At 45.0% G+C, this 26,956-nt stretch overlaps 1 protein-coding gene across 1 annotated transcript in view; it reads right to left on the bottom strand.

The window, feature by feature from the left end:
* CNKSR3 (CNKSR family member 3) overlaps window positions 1-18,643 on the bottom strand; it is a 97,456-nt gene extending 78,813 nt beyond the window's left edge. The window contains exon 1 of the mRNA XM_090041625.1: window positions 18,494-18,643. Within this exon, the coding sequence (XP_089897751.1) occupies window positions 18,494-18,545 (52 nt within the window). The 5' untranslated portion in view covers window positions 18,546-18,643. The remainder of the gene's footprint in view (window positions 1-18,493) is intronic.
* Window positions 18,644-26,956: the final 8,313 nt, after the last annotated feature.

Genomic DNA, 26,956 nt, shown 5'->3' on the forward strand with positions numbered 1-26,956 from the left:
AGACCCATGATCTGCTCCCAGCATGCCTCTGCCTGCGAAACCGGTGCCCATCACAGAAATGTATGGCCAGTGAATCACAACTGTGCCCTGGGCCCAGGCACTGGCCCCATGCTTTCACCACTCAGTGATCCTGGCCTTGCCTCCTCATCCTGCTCCCAGACACCACCCCACACCTGCCTGCAGCCTCATCCCATCCTCCCAGCCAAGCACACACTGCCCACACAGGTGCCGCCCTCTGCAGTGGGTGCGGAGCAGACAGGAAGGGCTGTCTGAGCAACAGGGGTGTGGCTGAGGGTGGCTGACAGGAGCCACTGCCCTCAGGGCTGCTGGGAAACAAGTCTGACCACTGTGCCACCCCAGCCCTGCTGCATGCCCCATGCCTAGACTGAGCAGGACTGAGAAACCTGCCGTGGGCTGGACAAAATCCCTTAGTAGGCCAGATCCAGCCCACGGGCCATATTTTGCCCACCCCTGGTCAAGTACAACTGGAATACCTACAATCATAACAGCACATAAGTGGCCTGACCCAGTACTTCTCAATCTTTTTACACATAAAAGCACCCATTGGAAAATGCCAGCTTTTAGTTTTCACTTATTTTTTTCATAGTTTCATAGAGAAAGAATAGAGAAAAGTTTTGGTTGCAAACAACTCAGAAAAATTACAAGTCAAAATGGATTCCTATTTTAAATCTCTGGGTTTATTTTGAGAATCATATTTGAACACCTAACAGTGATAACACTACATGGATCCCCAGAGAATCCTTAAAAGCATGTCACAGCACCCTGGTTGAGAAACACAGGCCTAAACACTGTCAATTCTTATAGGCATCAGAGCAAGGGAGGTTTTTAAGAATAATGAGATATCTTTGCAGATATTTAGAAGAAGCTCCTCCCAAGCCTAATGGGCAACTCACAGAAAACAGAGAAGCGCTTGCTTGAAAATGTAACAACTGGATAATGAAAAACTAGCATACTGGACAACCAGAGGCAAGAGCCGGCACCTCAGTCATGACTGAAACATGACAGGCTGCCCAGAGATAAGGTATAAAGTAGCCTTAAAAGGGCTTAGAAAGTGACAATAGTGAGCCTACATTTGATGCAGACAAGGAAGGGAGTGAAAGGAGGGAAGTAGCACAGAAGGGTGACATGGTCCTGGCACTACCTAAAATGGTCTTTGCTACTCTGTCAGCTGTTTATTGCATTATAAACATTATCATCTCAACCAGCACAAACTACCTCCCTTCAGTCATTCAGTACTACAGAATTTTATCACTCTGTGAAACATGGTTCAGTTCTCTGTTTTGCTCTGTGATGGACTAAGCCAAAGCATACTCCCAACTCAGGTTCAGACTTGAATTCTGGCAGATAAATTAAGACAGGAACTGTTGACTATTCTATTAGGAGGGATAGTTGTAAAATTTCAGTCTACACACATTCAATTGAAGACTGGCAGTTACAACGTGTACCTATAAAGTACTTTCGTTCATTTTAAAGGCTCTTTTCAAAACAAGTAAATCCATATGGCATTCATCAGCCAACATGCTAAGGACTTTTGAAAACTGCCTCTCCTCCACAGAATTCAAATCTAAACTCCAATATTTTTTTCACAGATTATGTAGATATTCCATGCATGGAACAAGTACAAAACTGGACCCTTAAAAGTTGAAAGGTAATTGCAGCTACAAACAGCTCCTTTAGGAGCCCTGCATAAGAGTAGTAAACAGCAGTGTCCAAAACTTTATCTGGTGTTGTACCTTTATTAACTTGAACAGAAACAAAACAATTCCACTTTAACCTTCTTGAATTTGGCTTGTTCTCAGTTCAGGTCTCTGTGTCACACCACACACACTTCAGTCCTAACTTCGGTCGAATGCGAGAGGAGTGAACAAGAGCCACTTGCCACTGAGTCAGCAGACATTGTTCTGTAGCTGACAAAAAGATGGCTCTGCAAACAAGCATTCAATCAGTAAGGACGGTCCTGGAATCTGCCACTGTTATAGGACAGTTTATGTTACACAGTTTCTCATGTACAAGAAAGGTCATAGCATTCAGCAGCAATGCCTCAGCTATATTGCAATTGTGTGTGTCAAGGCAAGTCTAATACATTACGTATCTGTACGAGAGTTGTAAACTGATAACTAAATTGCTAACTGCCTTTTGGTAGAGCTGTAATAGGTATTCAGCAGAACTTACAAAGGGTTAAAGTCAATTTTAACAAATATTTCACCTCTGAAAAGCTGGCCTAGATATTAACCAATAGGCAAGGACTGTTGCAGACCAATTGAATGGTTGGGATAAAGTTAGAAAACCTGTCAAATTCAGCAAGTCTGGGAGAAGAAGCAGGCACAGTGATGATTAAAAACAGCACAGAGGGCTGTGAAACTGGTAATGAGAGAGATTTCCTAGTACAGCAGGCAAATAATTAACAGAGAAAGAAACCTTGATTAGTGGGGGATCAAGACTTTTCAAAAGAGAAGAGGATTATTGTCACCTACAGGGTGCTTAAAGATTTTTAGGAACCAGAGAGATTATAGCATGCAATAAAGTCAATATCGGTGTTCAGCCCTTGGTATCCAGCCAGGTTATGAATTGTTGTTCCTGAACTCGCCTCTCAAAGGTGTTTGGTAGATTTGAGACCAATCTGCCTAGGTCTCTCTGAATTCCAACCCTAGCCTCTAGTGTATCTGCTACTTCCCCCCAGCTTGGTGTCAATGTGCTGAGGATGCACTCCATCCCATCTTCCAGGTCACTGATGAAAATATATTTAACAACACTGGTCCCAGGATCATTCCCTGGGGTGCTCCACTTGGTACTGACTACCAGCTAGACATCAAGCCATTGATTATTACCCCTCCGAGCCGAACAATCCTGCCAGTTTTCTATCCACCTTACAGTTCATTCATTTAACTTGTATTTCCTTAGCTTGCAGGCAAGAACGTTGTGGGAGACCATATCAAAAGCCTTGCTAAACTCCAGGTATAATCATGTCCGCTGCTCTTCCCACATCCACAGAGCCAGTCATCTCATCGTAGAAGACAATCAGGTTGATCAGGCATGACTTGCCTCGGTGAATCCATGCTGACTGCATCCAATGGTCTTATGCTCCTTGCTAGTCATTTGCCTATTTCCAATTCTTGTACACTTCCTTTTTGTGTTTTAGTTTATTGAAGAGTTCAGTACTAAGCTAAGCTGGTCTTCTGCCATGCTTGCTAGTCTTCCTGCACATCAGGATGGTTCATTCCTGCACCCTCAACAAGATTTCTTTAACAAACAGTCAGCTCTCCTGGACTCCTTCCCCCCTCAGACTTGCCTCCCAGGGCAGCTCCTTGAGCAAGTCCAAGTCTGCTTTTCTGAAATCCAGGGTCCTTACTCTGCTGTTCTCCTTCCCTCAGGATCCTGAACTGAATCATCTTGTGGTCACTACTGCCCAAGTTTCCATCCTCCACTACCTTCCCAACCAATTCTTCCCTGTTTGTGAGCAAGAAGTCAAGAACAGCATGGTCCCTAGTTGTCTTGTTCAGCACTTGTACCAGGAACTTGTCCCCAGCACTTCAAAAAAAACTCTTGGATTGCCTGTGCACTGCTGTATTGCCCTCCCAGCAGATGTCAGGGTGATTGAAAATCCTTGTGAAAACCAGGGACTGTGATCAGGAAATTTCTGATAGTATTTTGAAGAAATTACTTCATCCTCCTGATCTGGTAGTCTATAGCAGACCCCCACTGCAACATCACCCTTGTTGCTCTCCCATCTGACCTTAACCCAGAGACTTTCAACAGGCCTGTCTCCAGTTTCATAATGAAGCTCTAAGCAATCATACAACTCTTTTTCATAAAACACAACTCCTCCTCTTCTTCCCTGCCTGTCCTTCTTCAACAGTTTATACCCATCCATGCCAGTACTCCCGTCATGTGAGCTATCCCATTAAATCTCTTATTCCAATCATGTCATAGTTCTGTGACTGTGTGAGGATTTCCAGTTTTTCCTGCTTGTTTCCCAGTTTTTCCTGCTCATTTCCTATACATTTGTGTACAGACATCTGGGGTAACTAGCTGACTGCCCTTGCTCAGAAGGATGAGGCAGCCTCCCATGTTCTTCCCTCCTGCTTATGCTTCACCCACTTCCCTACTTACTTCAGAGCTTTGGTCTCCATTCCCCAGGGAACCTAGTTTAAAGCCCTGCTCACTAAGCTAGCAAGCCTCTCTGTGAAGATGCTATTCCTTCTTTTTGTCAGGTAAATCTGATGAAGCAATCCTTCTAGAAACAACATACCATAGTCTGAGAAGCCAAAGCCCTGCTGGCAACACCATCTGCACAGCCATGCACTGATCTGCAGGATGTGTCCACCCCTGCCTAGGCCCTTTCACCACCACCAGTAGGACTGAGAACAGACCCTTGCACCCAGAGCCCTGTAGTCACAAGCCCCAGGACATCTATTCTTCATATCACATTCTCTGCATTTACCAGCTTGAATGTACTTCAGTAAATCTGTAAACCCTCAGAAAAGTTAACAATCTGGAAAGCAAATATTTATGTGAATGACTGCTGAACAAAAGGTCCAAGGAATGTGAAGTATGCAACTTACAGGGAGTTAGAATTTCTCTCCAATCATACAGCTTGGGGATTTGCCAGTACAATTATTACCAAGCTAAAACCTCTACCAAATCCCCTTCCTCTCTGACCCTGGTCATATTAATAAAGGTAATTATCTGATGCCTACAAACATCACTTCACACACACACTCCTCTCTCACGCACACATGTATCAAGAATCTTTGGCCAGAAATGGGGATTGTTTTTTGTAATGTCCTCTATCAGGGTAATATTTTAAGCAACTTCCCAAAATACACTACACAAAATATTGGTCAACTAAATGCTTTAGCCGTGTCAGAAAACTGCCACATCATAACCTGCACCCCTACCATGGCTTCCTCATTATCATGGCTTGCATGGCTATTGCAATGATTCAATCTGAAACTTTTCCAATCTTTTACAGGGTAAAACATAAATGCAATTTATGTTCTTATTTTAGAATTAAACAGATGCTTAGCAGCATAAGATACCAGACTTCTGTAGCATGTTAAAGTAATTGGTTACCTTAAAATCTATTGAGGAGCTACTTATCTGTTTTCTTCTAGAATCAGAATGACTTTGATCATTCTTAAATGCAGTCAGGCTAATTTCTTCCTAATGAAATACTTTAAATGAACAAAACAGTCTGATGGCTCAGACAAAACGTTGTATTGTGTATAGTGCAATACACTTGTATTACAGCAATACCTAGAAGGCCCAGAAAATGAGGATGATCCAATGGCTGAAGTGTCAGCTTTGGACACAGGGAATTCCTTTCTCTGCTACAGAATTTCTATGTAACCCTGGGTAAATCACTTAGATCCAGATTTAAGGATACTTAACTCCTATGGAAATCAATGAGAGTTAAGTGTCTAAGTGGCTTTGTGAATCTGGGCTTTAGTGTCTGTTCTATCTTGGGGGCGTTGCAAGGATAAACCCATTAAAGCCTGCAACATATTCATATTCTACAGTCACAAAAGGCAGAGGCTAACAAGTACCTAACCAAGAATCAGGATCAAAGCTTAGTTGTGTTGACTTTTTGCAGACATCTAGGTAACTCTCCCTACCACCGGGTTTGCAGAACCCTTAAATTATCCATTCTTTGCATGTTTAAGAACAGACCAAACAACAAAATAAAAACAATTCCCAATATGTTTCCCACCATTCGCACACACAGATCCCACAATTCACACATGGTGCACATCACACACACACCTTCTGGGAAAGTGAAAGAAATGGAAAGAGATTTTAATAAGCATGGAGGTTCTCAGTATAAATAGCAAGCCACCAAACCTCAATCCCCTGGAAGCCACAGAACAATCTACGTGTCAACATAGCACACCCTGCCAGCCCATTATCTGTGTAACTTTCACAGCAGGGACCTCTCTGTGACCTTGGCATTGCTGTGTCAGTAAACCACCACTCTTGCAAAGTTTGTCCTTCCTGCAACAAGGGATGAACATTATTATCCAGGATAAACTGGCACCACATACTCTTCTAATGCTAACGGTCAGTTACTAATTATAGCTAAGAATTTATCTGAGCCCTTTTCTTTAAGGAAAAAAAAAAAGAAAACAAGTAAAATAGGCCAGTGTTTGATCTTGTTCATCTGTAGACATCACTCAGGGAAGCTGCACTGCTGTGAGATGCAAAAGTTACACTAAAAGGTTAATAATGGACACCTGATTTTGAAGATCTTATATTTTGATCATACACAAAATAAGTTATTTTAAATTGTTACTGTGCAAAACCAGGTGTGGGTAGGTAGATTGTTGAAATAATGTAAAATTGTTATTCCCTTCAGGCATTTATATGAAATCCTTTTTTTTTTTTTTTTGATAGCTAGATTGATCTTGTACTTAAATACAGAGATCAAAGTTTATTAGGCTGGTGTATTAATCCTTAATTTAGCTGAGATGTGAATATCACTAGTAACATGAAGTTGGCAGATTGAGCAATACCCAGAGACTGTATTAGCCCATGATGTCTTATCTCTTTCCCCCCAAATTTTACTCAAGCTTTCTTTAGTGATTGTTAAAAGTTTGTGGTTTGTAACTATCACTTTAAAATGTTACATTTAGCTTTCCAGTCTACACACTCCAAGTAACAGTATGTGTGGAGGAGGTAGGAAATGAAGCAGTCACACGTTTCTTATAATCTTCCTAAAGAGAATGTACTGCAGGAGCAACTAATGGTTCAGCTGACCTTGGTAGGGCTATGTTGCTTGTGGAAAAACCCACCCTTTGCATTTTAGGTGGTTTGGAAATGAGTTGGCAAAATATCAAACACCATGCACAGCTGTAATGTAGGACAAAAAACAGTTCTTTGTAGTTGTACTTTGACACTGAGGCATCTGGGGAAAGCATAACACATCTCTCCACAGAATAATACTCTTATCAGAACTTCAATATGTGCATTTCACAAGGTTTCCCCATGGCTCATAAGCTGCCCTGGGTAGCACCCCATCCTCCACTGCCTGTGTATTTTTTCCAGTCTACATTCTGGAGGCATGTCTGAACTTGTTCTTTCTTGCCCTTCCTCCCAGAGGAAACCCTACAGAGAAAACCTCTAGTTTCTTGTGTCAAAGCAAATATGTTTTTAAAGGATATTATTATGCTATATTAATCAGTCCAGGTACAGCCGTCTCTGCCCACTGCCATTTTAGAGATGACAACAGCCAATTCAAAACCAACTTTTCATGATGCCACTGTAATCTGCAGCAATGTTTCTGCCCAGTCCTGGTCAAAATCTCAGCCATACAAGATGGGGAATTCATTGTACAGGGAAAAGGTGGACTGCTGTTTTGATAAGCAAGTTTATCATGGAGAAAAACAGTGTAATGCTGGCAAGTCAGACCTATTTCAAATTGAAATTGTAATGACAGTACCAGAAGCATCTTGAAGTGGAGGGCAGAAACCTCTTTCCACCAGACTGGGTCCTTTTATCAACTCTCCTTTTATCAACTTGCCAGCTAACCCAAGTCTCTAGCTGAAACTTGGACTACTGAACAAAAGCCTTTCCTTTAAAGAAGCTGCATCATTGGCTACTGCCTTCCCAGGTCAGTCTAAGTAGCAGCCAATATTCCTAGCTATGCCCTGCTGTTCCATGGCAACTGGAAAAAGCGACCATACTTTTTGAAGCAGATGAAGCAGAGTCTGTCTCTATTCTCCCAGGATAAGATTCAACCATATAAGAAAGAAAAGTCAGGGCATACTGTGGAGCTGTCTGGTCAGGCTTCTTATAGGAAACGTACATTACACCCCACTTATACAAGTTTTGACATGATGGGAAACACATCATCTTCTTACTAATAAATATTATCTTATTAATATAGCAAATAATAACCATTTTGAACGTGACAGAGATGGAAGCAGCAGGACGGTAATACGTGCTTTCATGCCAGCCGCTATATACATTTAGCTGCAGGTAATAAACAGTTTACAAACTAAGAAAGTTCAATCCGTTAACTGACAGTTGAAGAGAAAAGTTTATCCACAGTCAAATCACAAGCACAGAATTGTCAAGTCCATAACATGCACAATATTTAATATACGTTAGCTTATATACACACACCTGAAAAACATTTGCATATAGCCATTAACATCTGTTTTGAAAATGGTGTGCAAAACATGTGTCTCTCTCAGAACATCTCCAGACACCATGAGCAGCAAGGGCAGGACCTTGCTCCTTCTACTCCTTTGAGGAGAAAGGCCAGGGAGATCCAGTAGGGAGCCCCAGGTAATGAATGTTTAAGGAAGAAAGAACAGTCACTCCACGAAGTATGGCCCAGTAAGGGCAGAGGGCCAAGGCTATGGAGGAAAGGTCTGAAGCAGGGGTCGTAAATGTTTTTGGCCAAGTGCTAAAAACACCCCAACCTCAACCCACACCTCAACCTGGTATGCCGCGGCAGATGGTAGGAAGCCACCAGGGACCCAATCCTCGCTGCTGGCAGCAGGTGCACAGGCAACTCCAGATGGATGTCAGGGAAGGGCAGGGTTGCAGTGCCCCACACCCTTCTCCACTATGCGCCCCAAGATGCATGTGCAACTGCTGCTGGCCACAGAGCCCGGGCTGCTTGCAGCAGGTGGCAAGCAGGCTGCAAACACCTGCATCAGGGTCCATAGCCCCAGCCGGGCAGCCAGTGGAAGCTGCATACAAATTGCTCACTATCTCGGGGTGCACCATGGAGAAGGAACCAGGGCAGTGAAACCCTACCCCGCTTTCCCCTTGTCTACCCGGAGGTGCACAGGCACCTACTGCCAGCAATAAGCCAGGTGGGGACTCCACAAACCTTGGTGCAGAGAGACTCCTGGCTGTCTGCCACAGCTGGCCTGGGCCCTGGGCAGCTGCATCAGGTGGCAGGCAGGCTGCAAACAGCTGCACCATGGTTTAGAGCCCTGGTATTGGCTCTGTGGCTGCAGCAGCCGCACACACACCTCAGGGCACATGGCAGGGAATGGACTGAGGCCCTCCTATGCTATGTGTCCCTAGGCACATGTGAAGCTGCAGCCACAGCTGCCATGGAGCCAGTGCTGGGGCTCTGGACCCCAATGCAGCAGTTCACAGCCTCCTGCTGCAAGCAGCCCAGGCTCTCTGGCTGGGCCAGTGTGCTAAGCAAAATGGCCTTACATGCCACACTGGCACATGTGCCGGAGTTGCCCGCCTCTCGTCTGGAGATTTGGAGTAGAAGCTATACTTTCCCCATAGGGATGGCTGGCAGCTTCAGCATGGCTCACAGGCAGGTATGTGCACACATTGACCTCCCTCTGTCCCCACCTATGTGCCAGTGTGTACAGACACTGTTTCTGCCCATATCCTAACTAACCTGCCCAGGGCTCCCCAATCTTCAGGGCTCAGGAGATACCTGGTAGGAGAAACTGTACCTCAACCGCAGTGTGCTTGGTGGGCCAGATAAAAATCTCTTTGAAAGCCATATCTCACCCACTGGCTGTAACTGACTGGCCCATGGGCTAGGAGTTTTGACACTCAATTCTACCACCAGCTTCTTAAGTGACCTTGGGCAGGTCATTTAGATCTTCTGATGATGACTTGTATGTGAGCCGTAAAACAGTGACTTGCTCAGCTCCGAGGGGTTTTGCAAATATAACCACATTAAAGACCATAAAGCACACGGTTACCATGGTCACAGGGGCCACAAAAGTATTGTAGGTGAACAGTGAGTTGCTACAAGGGGCACTTATTCCATTAGCATCTGTTCATCATTATAACCTCCACCTCTCCAGTCTGTGGGGTACTAATGCTGCCATGCCTGACTTCCTTCTTCACTAGGGGCTCCTTCTGACTGGGAGCAGCAGAAGGAGAAGCTGCCTTCACGGCCAGAAGTACGGCATTCACAGCTGGTGCCCAGGCTGAGCTGTGACCCATACTTTCCTGATTTCCCAAAGCCCAACTGACTGCCTAATGTTTGGTCTGGGATGCAGGAATGTGCAAGAAACAGCCTGGAGGTCTGATAACATTAGCAGAACAAAATGCAATTATTATTGATTTGTCGGTTCACTTGACAGATATTGTTTGGATTCATTCAATAGCACTTGCAATGGGCAAAGTTGCCCCATAAATTTAAATTCTATTCTAGAGGCAAGGATTTCTTAAGAGTGGTATCTCTTACTGAATGCAAGCTTTTGAATGCAACACATTCTTCATCAGGTCCGGCATTCAAAAGCTACTCTTTTGAGACGCATACAGTTTGTCCAATAAACGATGCTGTAACAGGGCCCTGCTACCCCTGTCACTGGGAAGGTGGGGGAGGATAGGAAACCCAGTGATAGGAAAGGCAGCAAAGAGTAGCTGCACATGGTGGACTGAGCCAGGACTAAAATGGCTAGATGCCAATAAGGCAATTAGCTGCATCTGGCCCCTGGTTGCAGGAGAAGCCGGAAATCACACAGCCAGAAGAAGACTGGGCTCGGGCACATAAACCCAGTCTCTGAACATGCAAGGAGGAGTCTGGCCTTGCTGGCAGCAGGGAGAAGAGCTCTCAGCCAAAGCCATCCAGGGGAGCCAGGGTGAGATGGTTCCACAGGAGGTATGACCTGCAGACAAGACTAAGGGTATGACCTAGAGAAAAAGGGGACCAAGGCTGTGACAGCCCAAGCACCAACAGGTGCTCAAAAACCTGAGGGAGCACTCCTATAAAGGGGAAGCACTCGAGGTGAGAGCACAGGCCCCAGGTGGGGATGAACCCAGCCATGAAAGTATGGGTTCCAAGTGTCAAGGCAACTAGTGACCCTCCCCTGGACCCACGGACCACCTCCCCAACAAACCAAGATAACACCAAAATCGTGGCAGAACAGTGACTGAACGGAGGCCAGGAAAGAGCCACAAGGCACAGGGGGACCCCCTAAAGATGACACAGATGCCAGACTAAGAAATCCTTGCCTCTCAAGCAATTTCTAGGCCATCGTGACTACACAACATCACTCCTACATTACACATACTATTCTTGAAAATAATATCCTAAACAGAGGATGAACTGAGTGGCTGCTTAATATTTGTGGGAGGGAATTCAAGATCAAGTTACTTCTTCTGAACTCCCCTGGAATTTACAGAATTACTGATTGCTATTGGTCATTGTCTGCTTGAGTTTCCTGCGAGCAGCTCATCTGCAACAATGCAGCTTAATTCAGACGGGTACAGAGACTGTCTGATATTTTTAAATAAGGTTCACAAAACTGAAGGAATTCCTTATACCACCGAGAGTGATGCACACTTCATATTCTCCCAGCCGCCATCTTTTAGAAAAGAGCCTCTAGCTGGGATCTTTTACCTTATTTAGCAAAAGTGATGCCATCAATGGACACTTTGTCTAATACAAAGCAGTGTTCATTTTTACTAGCAGATTCTCTAGAAACATTAAGACTTGTGTTCCAAAAGTGCCTGCCTTACCTCTGTTCTAGAAGCGTCTGGTAAAAGCAGATCAATGTCAGTCAACTTACAGGAGTTCCTCTCTACTAAGATGCTCTCACCTCCAGCACATTAGTACTGGATACACATCCTCAGATCCTGATACAAGAGCAATACTTGAGTTTAAGAATATTCTTCCCACTTACAGATAGTTTCTCTTTAAAAGTTTATAAGCTTTTTACTTTCTAATAAAACTCCTCATAGTTTTAAGATTTAAAACACTGTTTTACAAAATAACCTGATAATACTTTGTTTTTAGGTCTTCGACCATTTGATGTGAAAGCAAACAAAACCATTCATACTCATAAAAAAAAGCTTCAGAGAACTCATGAGCTGCTCAAGAAACAGTAATGTGGAAAATCACAAAGTACAGACATGCTATCTCCTATTCTTTGATTGTATTTCTGGTCTAAATGGAGGCAAATAGCTTATACAATACACACGGAGTGAAAAAAAAGTTACAGAGCAGGTTCCTACAAGTAAAGGTTTGTCAGCTTCAATCTAAACGTAAGTGATCTATCGAATGTTTTCAATCTTTACCAAAAGAGCTTTTATAGGTTGGATCTACTCAGAATTTCAATAGACTTTAAAGGGTATCCATTCAAAGCCATTTCCTGGTCTATTACACAAAAGCTCTTTAAAAATATTTTTAAATACCAAAAGTAAAGGAAATCTTGCAGCTCTATTACAGCAGTTACCTCCAGCCTACTGCATTGAAAGTATAGATTTCTTTACTTGCAAATATTTTTAATCTACAACAAAAATGTGCTTACATTATTTGATAGTATTAAAGTGATGTTGTAGCCATGATGGCCTAGGAATTAAGAAAGACAAGGATATTTTGGGGTGATATTTTTAATAATAATAAATATCAACTGCATAGTTGAGATAAAGTTAGACCCGCTTTCAATGCAAGGCATTCTTCATCAGGTCTGAGGAGAGAAGCATGCACAGGAATGATTAAAAACAATGAACAGAGCTGTGAAACTAGAAAGTGAAATTCCCAGGGGTAGCACACAAACAAGTAGCAGAAGAAGAGAAACCTGATAACTGGGAGACCAAGACCTAGCAAAAGGGAGGAGGGTCATTAGCGCCTGTAGTGTGAAGCATTCAGTCTTTGGTTATTAGACTAGGTACAGACATTCAAAAAGCTGGAGCTAGAATCAATCCAAGTTACGTGGTTTTCCGTAAGCAGTGCAGTTTAGATTGAAGTGAACACAACAACATATCTGCCCTTTAATGGTGGGGGCAAATCCTAGATCAGGTTCTACCATTTTTAAACCAGTCTGTTCTGTCATGGGTATAGATTGATTTCCAATCACTTATACCAGTAAAAGTGCAATGTTTGTACCTGGAGTTACTGTCCAGTCAGTCATCTTATGATTTTTCTTCCCAAACTCACCTGTTAAAGGTGTCTGGTAGATTTCCCTTGAGCACAAGGATCATGAGGTCAGAAAAAGAGTAGTTGTTCTATGGAAAAATGTGTTCCTACTGATACTTGTGTGTTCCTATCCTTTATATTTCTTCTGAGAGAGCTCATTCTGATGCATAGTTTCTGTTTAGTTTCACTCACATAATTACTATGAGAACATTTGGTGCACTGATCAGATAGACCACATTTTGGAATAGGAATGTGTATGATCCATGGACTCTGATGGGTTCACTGGCTGATGCTGATTATTGAAATGTGTTGACAGGTTAAGCAATAATAGCTACCCCCAAAAATCCTTAAATTATTTTGAACTTTATGATACTATTAAAGGCTGCCAAGACAGCATTTAAAAGGGGGAGGAGGGCACAGGGTGTAAAACGCATACACAAAACCCTCAAGTCACTCAAATGACCACATGTCAGTCAAAGCTGTTACTGTGACCTGTCTATGATTGCCAATGTACTAGCAAACAATTTTGATATGACTGACCCCATTCAAATTTCATAGCATAAGCAAAATACAACTCAAAAGGGCATTAAACAGTCAGCAGCCTCTCATGACAGATTAACTACCAGCTTATTAGTAGCTAGTAGCAATCAGCTATTTTGCATTTTCCTTCCAAGACATACATCTCTAACAAAACTATATTTACAGGCAGCAAAAATAATGATTGGAGCAGTTTACAGCATAACAGAGGGCAAAAGCCAATGACACGCAAAAGAATAAATGCCTAGAGTAACTAAACCTGAAACTGCAATAAAAGAATGAAATATCAGCTTCATTGGGATAGTGGAGTCTTCATCGGCAGCAACAAAGTATTCCTATTATTCTTATTGCAAGAGACACACACAGCAGTGGAAGTGTCTGAACCCAAGCATACCATGTATTCTTGATAAAAGTCACAAATTATACAGACATGTTTAGATTTAAAGAAAGGGGGGACGAGAAGTTTCTTTTCCACAAAAAAAATCATGCCATTGAAGGGAAAAGGTAGGATGAAAAGCTACGTTCTCCTTCATCAACATTTTTCTCTGAAGAAAACACTCAGAATAGATACGAGATCTTCAGCTATAAAGAAATAGCTATGCAGGGATCTTTCCCCACTACAAATCAAATCAGTCAATATAGTTATAAGAGCAGTCACCCAGGGATTTAATTATACAACTATGATAACAGGAGATTACCCCTACACAGAAGTCCTAAGTAACCAGATAGACTATAACCCAAATTCATGAAGACTAAGGGCAAGTCTTCACTGCAGAAGTTGTTCAGACTTCACGCCTGGGCTGATCTAATGCAGGCAAAAATATTGCAGTGCCATACTTAAGAATGCCCACCCAACTGTGCCTACAATAGTCTTGTAGTCATTCACAAGACACTAAGACTTCTGGGGTCAGCCAACACAATTCTTAGTGCTGCTGAAAAACAATTTTAAAGGAACTTCTCTGCCCTTTGGATGCACAAAAAGAAGGAATCAAAAGACATTCAGAAAAATTTCACCAGCATCTACAAGTTGACTACTTAGCCAACTGAAAGTGGCACTCAAGTATAAACCTGTACCCCAAGGGTGGGCTAGTTGGCCCAGGTGTCAAACACCAACACCTTGAGAAAGTTGTATGGTATATCCAGGAGTCATATTAGCAGCAATACCTTAACATTGCATTCACTGCACAGAGCCTGTGTTCACTGCACAGAGTATGAGCTGTGCGAGTGATATCCTGACTCTCTAGAAGCCTATGTCAAGATTCCCTTCAACACCAGCAGAACCAGAAATCACCCTTAAGATTAGTCTTGTTGAAGGCAAGCCTGGATGTCAAACATCGCTCTGATACTGTCACACTGAGACATGGGTGGCCAGCTGAACTGGGTCAGGAAGCCAGGACATCAATCAAAGAGTGAAGTCCAGGGGATGACCCAAGTCAAGAAGCCAAGAAGCTCAAATAGAGAGCAAAACCAGCAAGCAAGCCAGAGGGAACAGGAAAATGGTCTTAGGTCAGGTTGCCCTGTTGTCCAGACACTTTCTGTTCTGTGTCAAGAGTTTATAGGTGGGGAGTGAAGGTTCAGCTGACCCCAGCTGGCCACTCCAATAAGGAGCTGGTAAGGGATTAGGCTCTACTGGAAGTTTCATGCCAGCTTTGGCAAGCATAGACATCTAACCACTGCATGCCAGGCTGAAATGAAGTGCCATGCTGTTGGGGTAAGACCCACGGTTCAAGGCTGTTATCTGAAAGGTACTTTCAAAACAATTTTAGCTTGCATTATTCTACTCTTACTGTTTAGTGTTTATTACTGTCAATTCAGCAAATTTTACCAGCTAAAAAATGAAATCTATTTTAATACATTCATTCACATGGAGTCCTACCTTAATAAAACAAGACAAGCAACTGGTCTATATTAGCCTGCATAGAAGTTGATGACTAAGGAAAAGGATAAGTGTATCTTCTACATAAAAGACCTGTGTGCAACTAAAAATCTACCTTCAAATTAATAAATCTTGCAATTAATATCTCTTAGGACTTAAGTTCTAAAACAAAATTCTTTTAGACAAAATTCAATCTGTTGAGATCCAAGTATAAAGAACAGTAAGTATAGTATAGCAGATTATTCTTCTTCTTCAAAGAAAGCCAAATTTGCTAAGAGAATGCCATGCGTGTCTTCGGATGCTTCTACAGCATTAGCTGTTTTGTATTAAAAACACAACAAAACAAAAACCCACATAACAAAAAATAGAAAAGCAATTACCAATGTTTCTGCTCTTTTACAGCCCCATGTTGAGCATCCAAAGGACTCAGTCAAGCCTAATTATTTTCACTACTCCCTACATTTTCTAACATGCATTGGTCTTTTTGGGATAGAAATGCTTCAGTAGTGGCAAAACTGAATCCTCCACTGAACTATAATTTACTCCAGTGCGGCTATTTATACAAGTTTGTTATAACACTTTTCTGCCTCACCAGGGAGCAGAGTACAGTAGGGTATATCAACGCACAAGCTGTTTCACTCAGATGGTGTGGTCTGTGTGGCTTTGCTAAGGATCATCAGATGTTTTGCTAGGTGGAACATGCAGTCAAACAAATGTAAGATTTTCTTCCCAAAATTAGACACTGATGCTAAAAAAGCTACTCTTTGTGAGCTATAAAATAAGAACCATAGCATAAAAGGTAAAATATAGATCTTTTGTCAAAAATAGCCTGACAGTGCTGTGTTACATGCCACACTTATGCTAAACTACATATAGGCGGGAAACATTGTGCTAATACACCTATTATACAAGTGTTAATCATGATGTTCAGATGCAATAAAAACAGATTCATAAAGAGCCGTTTTCCCAGCTTGTTTCCTTATCACAAATTTGTCGTGCATGGAATGGTACCGAAAGGAGATTTGACATGAAGCTAAGAGGTCAAATTCAATTTGTGAAACTAGAAGAAAAATAAATCCATAAGAGCCTTTAGTTTATTCTTCCATGTATGAGCCACTTCATTTCAGAGAAGGTATGTCATTCAGAACATGAAACTGCAGACTGCTGCTGGACCTGAGTTGTTCAGTGTAATATTAACTGAGAGCCCAAATTAAATTACCTGTGAAAAGGAATGAGCAAACTAAAAATACATTTTGCAAGAAAACAAACCAAGTGTGCTTAAGACATACAATAAAGCCTTTTCAAGCAATTAGCAGACTTGGAGCTTCTAGCATGTAAAGCAACAATAAACTTTCAGTGCCTGAGATAAAATATAGTAAAAGACAGACTAATGAAAAGGGGGGGGGGAGTGGGGAGTCAGTTATGTAAATATGCCACTTGCCAAAGCAAGGAAGAATTAATAAAAAAAACAATGAAGTCCTTTTAAACCAACACAAGAAAGAGGAACAGAACTTTCTATAAATGTTATTTGTGCATTAACACATAACTTCACCACACATTTTTATTGCATCCTTTTATAACTCTGCTTTGGATGCTCTCTTGTGATTGGCACTGTAGAATTCTTCTGTGCATTCATGCTTATGAATGCTGGATTTATCCATGTCACCCTATATCAAAACACTCAAGGGGCTTCTAAATATGCTTCTGCCTTTAAACAAAGCTGCCAAGTGCTGACCACAGGTATGCAGCTTAATCAGCATTACAGTCCTGAGACACAAAAGTAATGGCAGCTGTAAGTAAGTGCTCCTTTTTGTCAATAGGACACTTTCACTTCAGGAGGAAAGTAACAACAACTTCAAGTCAGCTTGATGCCAATAAAACATGTGGCTCCATATTTATCTAATCTCATCCAACAAAGGAAGAATGCAACGTAACCTAATTAAACTAAAAAAAAATATGAAAGAGATTGCAGGATGTGAACATCTCACACAATTCATAACCAGTTTCTTCTCTATTTGGCACATTACAATATTAAAAAACAAAACAAAAAAAACAGGCAGCCAAACACTTTTCTCATGAGGTAAGACTTCAACTGTTTCTACAAAGGAGAACCAATTAAATCAGTCAAAGAAAAGCTGCCAAACTTTGAGTGGGGAGGACATTTATCATCCTCAAGCTGCCCTCCCCAAAACAGTGCTGGTGGGGGTTAGACATCATCTTGCGTGAAACTCTGAGCAAGCGCACGGGTATGGCCATCCCACAAATACAAACGGAGACCGTAACTGGATGGCCCTGACCTCCCTCTTCAGCTAGCCTGCTTTCCCATTCCCACAAAAAAGTTGCCCGTTTGCTCAGCTTTAAGGATGCTCCCCAGCCCCCTCCAGATGTGAGAGCTACACTGAGGCTTTCCACAGCTATGTCAACATATGGAGGAAGCCTCAAAACAGGATGGAAAGTGGATAAAACAAGGCACACATGCCTACAGCCCCAGAGAGAGGGGGTGGCATGCACGCGCGCACACACACAACCCAGGGAGAGAGACACGCACGCACACATGACCCAAAGAGAGAGAAGAGAGACGCGTACAGGACCCAACGAGAGAGAGACACACACACACACGACCCAGAGAGACAGGCGCGTGCACACACACGACCCAGAGAGAGAGGGGGAGAGAAAGAAACACGCACCCAACCCAAAGAGAGAGAGAGAGACACACACACACAACTTAGAGAGAGACATGCACGCGCGCACTCACAACCCAGAGACACGCACACACGAACCAGAGAGACCCAGAAACACACGTGTGTGTAACCCCGATGCCGCGGGCCCCCGTGCCAGTGCAGCCGGCGGCGCGGCGCGGTGCGGAGCGCCGCCCGCCCGCGCTCACAACTCCGCCAGCCCCCGCTCCGCTCCCGCTGCCGCCCGGGCGGGACCCCGCGCACGCTGCGCAGCCAAGCGCCGGACGGGCCGGGGCCGGGGCCGGGGCCGGGGCCGGGGCCGCCTCCGCGGGGCGCACACAGCCTCCCCGCAGAAGCAGCGCAGCGCAGCGCAGCGGGTGCCCGCTCCCCGCCGTAGCCGGCCGCGACCCTCGGGCAGGCCGGGGGCCGCCGCGGGGCAGCGCGATGCGAGGAGAAGCCGCGCCCGCGCGCGCCCCGGCGCCAGCCAGCACCTCCCCCTGCCCGGCCGGGGAGCCCGGCTGCTCTCACCCTTGGTCCAGTCCACCACTTGCTTGGGGCTCCACTTGGTGACGGGCTCCATGCCCGACTCCAGCTCCTCGCTCTCCGGCTGCCGCGACTACTCCGCGCCCCGCTCCCGGGCTCCCATCGCGGCCGCCGCTCCCGGCCGGGCTGGGCCGCCCCGCCCCGCCCCGCCCCGCCCCGCGCTGGCTCCTCCCGCCGCCCCGGCGCCGCCTCCAGGTGCTCCTGCCCCCGGGAGCTGCCGTCCGCTGTCCCCCGGCAGCCGGGCCGCTCTTGTTTGCCCCCCACCAACTTCTGGGAGAGAGAAGCTCTGGGCTCCTGGACTCCCAGTCCCGCTCGGCTGCCTGGGCCTGGCCTCCCTGCGCCGAGATGTGAGGAAGAAGGTCTGGGTGGGAAAGCTCCTCCGGCTTCTTCCCAGCCCACGGGGAGACCACCCTAAGAAAGCCGTGGTAGTCCCGGCGGGGTGACTGTAGGGGCTGCCCGGACACCTCACTGAGAAGCCAGAGAGACCGGGTTTGAAACACCCGCCTGGGCCAGGGGTGGATTAAGATTCACTGGGGGCCCCCACCTGAGCAGTGGCCCAAGCAGGACACTCTGCCCCCAGGGCCCCAGGCAGGAGCCGGGCCACCCCTGCCCACAGGTTCACGCTGGAGCCAGCGCCAGGGATGCTGAGACACTGCCCACTAGGCACATGTGGCACAGACTGAGCTCCGGGGGCAGCCCTTCGCCCTGCCATGGCTCAGTCTGGCTTCAGCAGTGCCTGGCATATAGCACCCAGCAGTCACTGCCCACCATGCTGCACACACCCAGCCCAGCCACTGGGTTCGTCCACACCGAGGCAGGGATCCCTGGGCTCGAGACCCAGCTAACCCATGCATTAATCTGCCTGTGGCCCAGATTAACGGGCCCTCAAACCCTTTTCAGAAAGAAAGAAGAGAAAGATGTGTTTGTATTTCTCCCCAAATATCTACCTTGAGTCTTTCATTTGCCCTTATAAACTGTGTGCCCTGAGATCCTCACTCATGCAGCTTCTCCATACGCTTCTGTACCTCTAAATCCCATCATCTGCAGTGATGCCCCAGCCTCACACCTAGGGAGCAGCCTGTCTGCCTGCTTTTGTCCTAAGGAATCTATTCCTCACTTGGCAGCTGACAGACCTAGGGTGACCACCTTTTCAAAATGGAAAGGCTGGACACATCATCCCATCCTCCACATATGTACATGGGGCGGGGGTGGGTGCAAGCTGCTTGCAGCAGGATCTGGGCTCTCCAACCTGCTGCCCTTCCCCCAGGAGCCCCGTGCTGGCTGCTTCATCCCTCTCCACCCAGCAGCAACAGGGGGTACAACTCCACGCTGCTGCCCCCAGTGCTGCCAGGAGGGCAGAGGGCACATGGCTAGTGCAGGACTCCTGGGGAAAGGCAGCAAGGTGGGGAGCCCTGAGCTGGCAGTGGGCAGCACAGATCCACCCCCACCCTGCACACAAATCTGAGGGCCCCCAGGGGTTCAGGCAGCAGCAAGGAGCCTCCCCCCGACCCCAGCCCCCTGGATCAGCCTCCCATGGCTCCATCCCACTCCCCGTCCCAGCCCTGGGACCCTGTGCACTGCCCTAGCTGGGCAGCACCACCTGCCCCTGTCCCACTCCCTCCATCAGTGTGGAGGCCTCGATCTGCCCTCTTCCATGCCCCCTATGTCCCCTCCCCTCATAGACTTACCTACCAGGAGCTGGTCTCCATGCTCCCTGGCTGTGTTCCAGGCCATGTGCATGTGTTCAGGCATGCACATGCATGTGGAGTCCCCTGCACTCCCGACAGCCCCAGGCAGCGCCTTGCAAGCTGGAAGGCTGCCAGCCTGCAAAGGGAAGCCCACCATTTCCCAGTCCCTGCACAATACTGCAAATCAGGGACAAATGCTGTCCCGGAGTCATGCAGCCCGGGACCAGGATTTGATGTTCCCCTTCCAGGACTGTCCCACCCAATTAGAGACAGGTGGTCACCCTAGACAGCCCCTCAACATTGAATGATAAGATTCAGAGTACAGGCCCAATGGCATGGAAACCATAAGACTGCACCGTCGGGTTTGTGTTAATGACACCGGGATTCCAAAAAAAGTGTGCAGAATTGGGTTCAGAAGGACGATCATTTGTTTCCGAGATGTGGACCAGGTACTGGTGGTTGGCGCAATGTGAACACTAATCCATTGCCAGCCAGGCAATGTATTGTTCTGCATTCAGTTGCCTTCCTACTTAAGGGGGGCTCATAATAGGGCATTTGTCCCACAACATGTTGGAGAACTGGTGGGTCAGAGCAGACTCAGTCAATCTGCACACAAGCTGACACACACTGCACCGCGCCACATGCAGTTGTATAAGTGACAAAATGCACATCAGTGCACAGGAAATGGCGGCAGTGCATTTTTTAACTAAAACACCTCTGATGTGTTTTAGTTCAAAAGCACACTGCTGCCATTTTCACAGCATTGACATGCATTTCACTGCTTATACAACTGCATGCATCACAGCGCCAGCATGTGCTCACACATGCCCACACCAGTCTAGGCCCATTGTTGCCCCACTGGATAACCAATAGGTTTGTCTGCCTTGCTGCCTGCAAGTTCTGGAGGCAGAGGGAGGGGAGTGCAGACAAGGTCTGATAAACCCGCTTAACTTCAGATACCCCCTGAGGGGACCCAACCCAGTTCCTAAAGTTAAACATGCATGTAAGGCCTTGTTTACACTCTCCTGTCTTTACAATCACTACTAAGACACCAGAGTGTGTGCACATCCATGGGCTTCTGGTGTCTCTACATGGATCCACTCAGCAGCTGTGCTGACATGGCATGAAGTGTAGAAAGATACCAGCTGCTGAAGCAACCCTGGCAGCTAGCAGATGTGGGATGGTTGCCAGATGACAGACAGACAGTGGCAGAAGCTTTACTTTGCTTGGCAGAAGTGGTGTAACTGCCAGCAGAAAAGGGAGTCTTGATTCCACTGAGGAGATCCAGGTCGGGACACATTCAAAATTCTGCAATGAAACTTTGTACTTATAGAATAGGCCTGTGTCTTCGTAGGAGCAGGGCTTAAGTATGTACACAGCCCCCACTAATGCAGTCATTTGTGCTTCTACAGAACAGCATGGTCTTTAGGAAGATAAGATTTACAGCTTCAGCCCTGCAAACACTTCTGCACATGCTAGCTTTGAGTGAGTAGGGCTGTTTGGAACAGTCAGATTTAGTCACAAGTTCTATGATTTTTTAATTCCCCTTCTCTATGCTCCACAACCACTTTCCTCCTCTCTCCGCCCATATCTGCCTCCTCCCCTGCCAGCAGGTCAGCTAATGATAATTTGCAAGAGAAGCCAGTCTCATCACCCAGTAAATTAACATTATATTAGAACTGGATGGAAATGGGAATATGGATTAATACAGGGAATTTTAAAAAAGCATTCCAAAATGAAAAGAAAAATCAAAATTTCCCACAGAAGAGGTGATCTGAACTTCCACTGAGAAAGAAATCAAAACATTTCATTTCACCCTTTTGCAAAAGTTTCTGACTCCCTGAGCTGTCTGGAGCCCTGGCAACCTGCAAGAAGAGGAGCCAGGCAGTCTGGGATGCCTGGGAGGTGGGCAGTTGTGTGAGCATGGGAACTTGGGAAACCACAGTGCCAGGAACAATTTTCCAATAGCAAATTAAAAGTATCCAACAAAAATAAAATTTTGCCGTGGAAAATGTTGATATTATGGAAAGTGAATATTCCAGCAGAAAATCATTGTGATGGAAAACTCCCAGCCATTATATACTGCCACAGAACCAGGGCTAGGGACAGAAGTTACACATAAACTGGTTTAAGTGATCAGAAATTGGTTTAAACCTGTAACGGAACATAAGTTCAGTGAACATAAACCAGTCTCAAAATGGCCGAAACTGATTAAAATCAACCTGGTTAAATGTAGTATCAGACTGAACTGAGTTGGCTCAAACTGATTTATGCAACTTCTGTCCCAGCTCCCTTTCTGGTTTAAGTTAAATCAGAGTCCTCCAGTATCCCAGCATGCTTTCTGGGCTAGGCTGGGCTCTGCTCTCTGCTCCAGAGAGCAGGGCTGGCCCCACCCTCTGCTTTCTAGCCTGAGCAGAGGTGGAGACATGGCAAGACGCAAGGCGAGGAGGGGTGGCCTGTTTGGTGCTGGAGACGGGCTCTTCCCCTTCATCCTCCTCCCCCCGTGGCCACGTGGCAGGGAAGTGGGGGCTCTGTGCAGTCCAGCCTGGCTCAGCCTGGGCACCGGGAACAGCTGTCACTGAGCCACAGCTGCTGGGGGTAGCCTCGCCCCTGCAGCCTGGCCCGGCCCCTCTCAGTCCCGGCTGAGGCAGCCACACTGTGGGGCTAGGCTGGGCTGGGCCCCAGGGGCAGCAGTGCCCTGTCAGTGAGCACAGCCTGGCCCGTCATGCACGGGCAGCAGCTGGCTGGGCAGCAGGCTACCTGGGCTGACTTGGAGGTGCCACAGGGCTCATGTGTCCACAGTGAGCCCACGTGGCAGACAGCTGCTAGGCTTCAGGCCTGTCAGCACCTCTAAGCCAGCTTGGGTAGCCTGCTGCTTGGCCAGCCATCAGGAAGCAATGCACCATGAACATAGTAAACTAGAGCCCAAAAACAAAAGTAAATAGTTGTCCATGTCAATAGTAAAAATCATGGTCTGGTCATTTAAATGGGATATCTATGTTCCATTCTGGCCCTGCCATAGACTTATTCCCTGATCTTGGATGAGTTAACATTGTTATCTTTCAGTTTTCCCAAGTGCAAATTGGGGTTAATACTATAATATTACATTACTTTATAGAGGTGTTATACTATTTAATTCATAAGCATTTTATACTTGCGGACAGACATTATAGAGATGCAGAAAAAAATTATCATAACCTAACATTATTTTTGTCCATTCCTTTAGGTTAGGATTAATCCAGGAAAAAGCGGTTGATCTCTGGGGTGTAATTCAGTTGCATTAAGTGGTAGAGCAGCTCTACATAGCTTCATCACAGAATGTAGAATGGGACCAGAGGTGGAAGGGATGATTCTTTTTCAATCTACAGCATTTGAGTATTCTGTTTTAAATTGAAATGTCTTGGATTGGCCTCCAAAATGGGTATGCACTCCGGAAACAAATTCAGCTTCTATATTCTAGTGTATGTCATAAAGCAAGCATGTGATATGCCATAGGGATTTTTACTGGAGCATAATTTGAGGAAGTAGAAGAAATCAGTTCCATGCCATGGAGGATCAGTGGGAGTGTCTACATGAGCCACTTACTGTGCATTATCCTAATAAAACTGCATAGTAATGTAGCAATCAAAAACCATGCTAATAGCCTACTGTGCAGTGTTATTACACTAATGAGCAGTAAGCATCACAAAATAACTGTGCACCAACAGTAGTGCGCAATAACTCTAGTTTTACTGAGCATTCAGTTAGTACTTTATTAAGCAAGTACTAAACTAAATGCACAGTATCTAAGGTACATTAATGAACATGTAGACACACCCAGTATGTTCTATTCTTCATTAATTCATTTATAGTTGAAGTAACCATTTTAAGGGAAATCATATTTTCTATCCATTTTTTATCTAAAGAAATTACATGGGTTAATCCAGTGATTTTCAATAGGAGTAGTATGGTACCATGGGGAACTGTGAGATCCTTTTTAGGCTGCAGCAGGGTGCTAAGAGATAAGCGCATGCTCATCCCTGTGCAGCCCCTGTGCAAGGAGGTAAGTGTTCTTTCTTCTCCCACCCCCACCTCCACCCAGCCCACATCAGCAGGTAAAAAATAAATTAGTTTTAGAAATAGCAGGTATTCATGTCACAAAAGTTATGAAAGTGTGCCTGGTGTCTAAAAAGGCTGAGAACCACTGAGTTAACCCCAACCACTATTTTCCATCACTAGGAAAAAATGATTCATTTATCTTTAAGATTTGTCTGAGATGTTTTAAATAGACATGACACTACCTTGAACCAAGGTGTTGGACTACATAGTCTCCTGAGAATCCTTCTATTTCCCTATTTTTCTATGAACATCTATACATATGATCCGGGGGGGCGGGATTTTAATTAGAGTAGCTTCTCAGGATCCACTCTGATTAAAACACTTTCAACATCTCATGTATTCAGAGTCCTGCAAGCTTTAGTCAAAACTTTTTGTTCGACAAGCTTTAGTTAAAGCACCCTTGCTGCCATTTTGAAACACAGAGACACTAAATACATGAGATGCTGCAGTGTGCTGGAGTATTCTGATTTGAATATAACATCATGTTCTCTCTCATATTCTATAAAATCATATTCTCTCTCTCCCCACCTCACCTTCTTAGATGATGCCAGAAACAAAGGATACTCATCTTAATGTATTCATGGCAAAACAGCCCCAGAAGTCTGAAAGAATTATTATTGATAATTAGTAGTACTTAGTATTTTTAATGCATGAGCAGACTCCACAACCGAATTGGGCCCCTCCATTCAAGGCTCTGTACAAACTTACATATCATATCCCAACTATGACTGCTCTGGATCACCCAGGCATTAGTTCTTCTTCCTCATCTTTTTGATGCTGGCTATTTTCTTGTTCCCACTGATCTTTATCTGTGACACTTCTGCAGGATTTTTTCTCATACAATCCTTTGTGGCTGTGGTGTGTGAGAAGGGTCAGAATGAATGGTGCTGAGGATCCTTTGTACAAAGGTTGTCTGCAAGTATAGGAGACTGGACTCAATGGCCCAGTCTTCCAGTCCAATTCTCCCATGTTCCTAAAGCACAGAACAAGAAACTCGTGTAGCCAACTCTTATAATTTAATTAAAAGTCTCATGATAACTGGTGTTTTGCTTAAAGCCCCAGTTCCTAGAGTCATGCAATTACTCAAGCCAAAACAAAGTACATCGGCTTCGTCAGGGATGATCCAGCCTTGAGCAGGATCTAGACTAGATGACCTCGTGAGGTCCTTTCCCTATGGTCCTTACCTTTTAGCCCTCATGGTTGTGGAGAAAACCTGAAAACCCTAAAGGCTCAAGAAAGAGACAAATAAAGAAATCCCCCAAAATTAATACAACTTGTCATTTTAAAACTAATCTTGTGGTTTAGAGGGTCTAACTCAAGATTTTCAGAAGTTTGGCGAGGGCATCATTGAAACAGGGAGGAAGAAGGCCTCTGACAAACCAAAAGTTGTACACCCTAATGCTGCACAGAGAGCAGAAAACTGGAATAGACATTGATATGCTGAAGCAGAACTGCTCTTAGGAATATTAGTAGCATGTGCAAGTCCTCCTCACGCATTCCTCTACTGTGTCAGCACCCCAGTTTGGTGCCTGATGTTCCTATTCTAAATCTGTCAGTTCAGGATTGTGGAGACTCATAATTTATTTCAGCTGCTACTGTCCTAATTCTGGAAGCTATCTTAATCCTTTTAATGCATTTCAGGTTCATTATGTTCTGAGGAAATGTTTATTGTTTGTCCAAGGAAACCCCTTTTGGTCAGGGCAAAACCCCAGTACTTAGCAGTTCTAAGATTTTTATGAGTTAGGACACAATATACCTTCTTCAAGTGTTCTTCATCACTAAATGGGTTTCTCAACTTAGTGTCACTTTTCCAGTAGAGGAAGATGGAGGAAACTAAGTATTTATATGTGTTTGACCTTGAGCAGACATATATTTCAAGTGCTCCAAATTCCACTCCAATTAAGAGCGCTTATAAACTGTGCTGTCTCTTCCCTACCCTGCAGAAGCACTTCAAGTTCTCCATGACAGCCTGCAGAGCTCCCTAGTGAGAGATCATGACTAGGGGTGCAGAAGGTTGCTGGTATCCGGCTCAGCAACAGGTCCTAGTTTCATGGTTGTTAGGGGCTGAACGGGACCTTACAGATTGTTGGGTCCATCCCTCCTGCACCTGGGCAGGAAAGACTCCTGGGATCAGATGACCCAGCAAGATGAGTGTCAAGACATTTGAGTCAAGACTCAAAAATGAGTGTCATTTTTTGAAGATTGACAGGGTAGATGTAGTTCTCCCAAGTCCCCTTTCTCATGTACATGAAGCTATCACTTTCTCTTCCCACTTAGGCAGAATGGTGAACACGTGATGCCTGAGATGAGTGTACATATGAGTGAAATGTTAACCTTGTTATGCTTGAGAATGGTTAGGCAACTGAGACCCTTGCCTATCCAGCTGTCCAGTACTGAATTATTTTTTCTTCATGCTCTCCCGTCTGGCCCTGTCTACTTAAACAGTAAGTTCTTTGGGGGCAAAGATTATTACTTTTCCTCTTTTTGTGAAGTGAACACAACACAGTCAGTTCCTGCTCCATGGCTGGTCTCATACACATCGATGCAATACAAATCATAAAATAGTAACAACTTGCAGGTGAACAGAAAAGGATACTCACTATATCTTTCTGCAGGGTCTACAGTGTTTTATATTCTGATAAAATATTTAAGAAGTCTGATT

Source organism: Crocodylus siamensis, chromosome 1 (genome assembly GCF_052110815.1).
Source record: "Crocodylus siamensis isolate JL-2025a chromosome 1, ASM5211081v1, whole genome shotgun sequence".
Lineage (NCBI taxonomy): Eukaryota > Metazoa > Chordata > Crocodylia > Crocodylidae > Crocodylus > Crocodylus siamensis.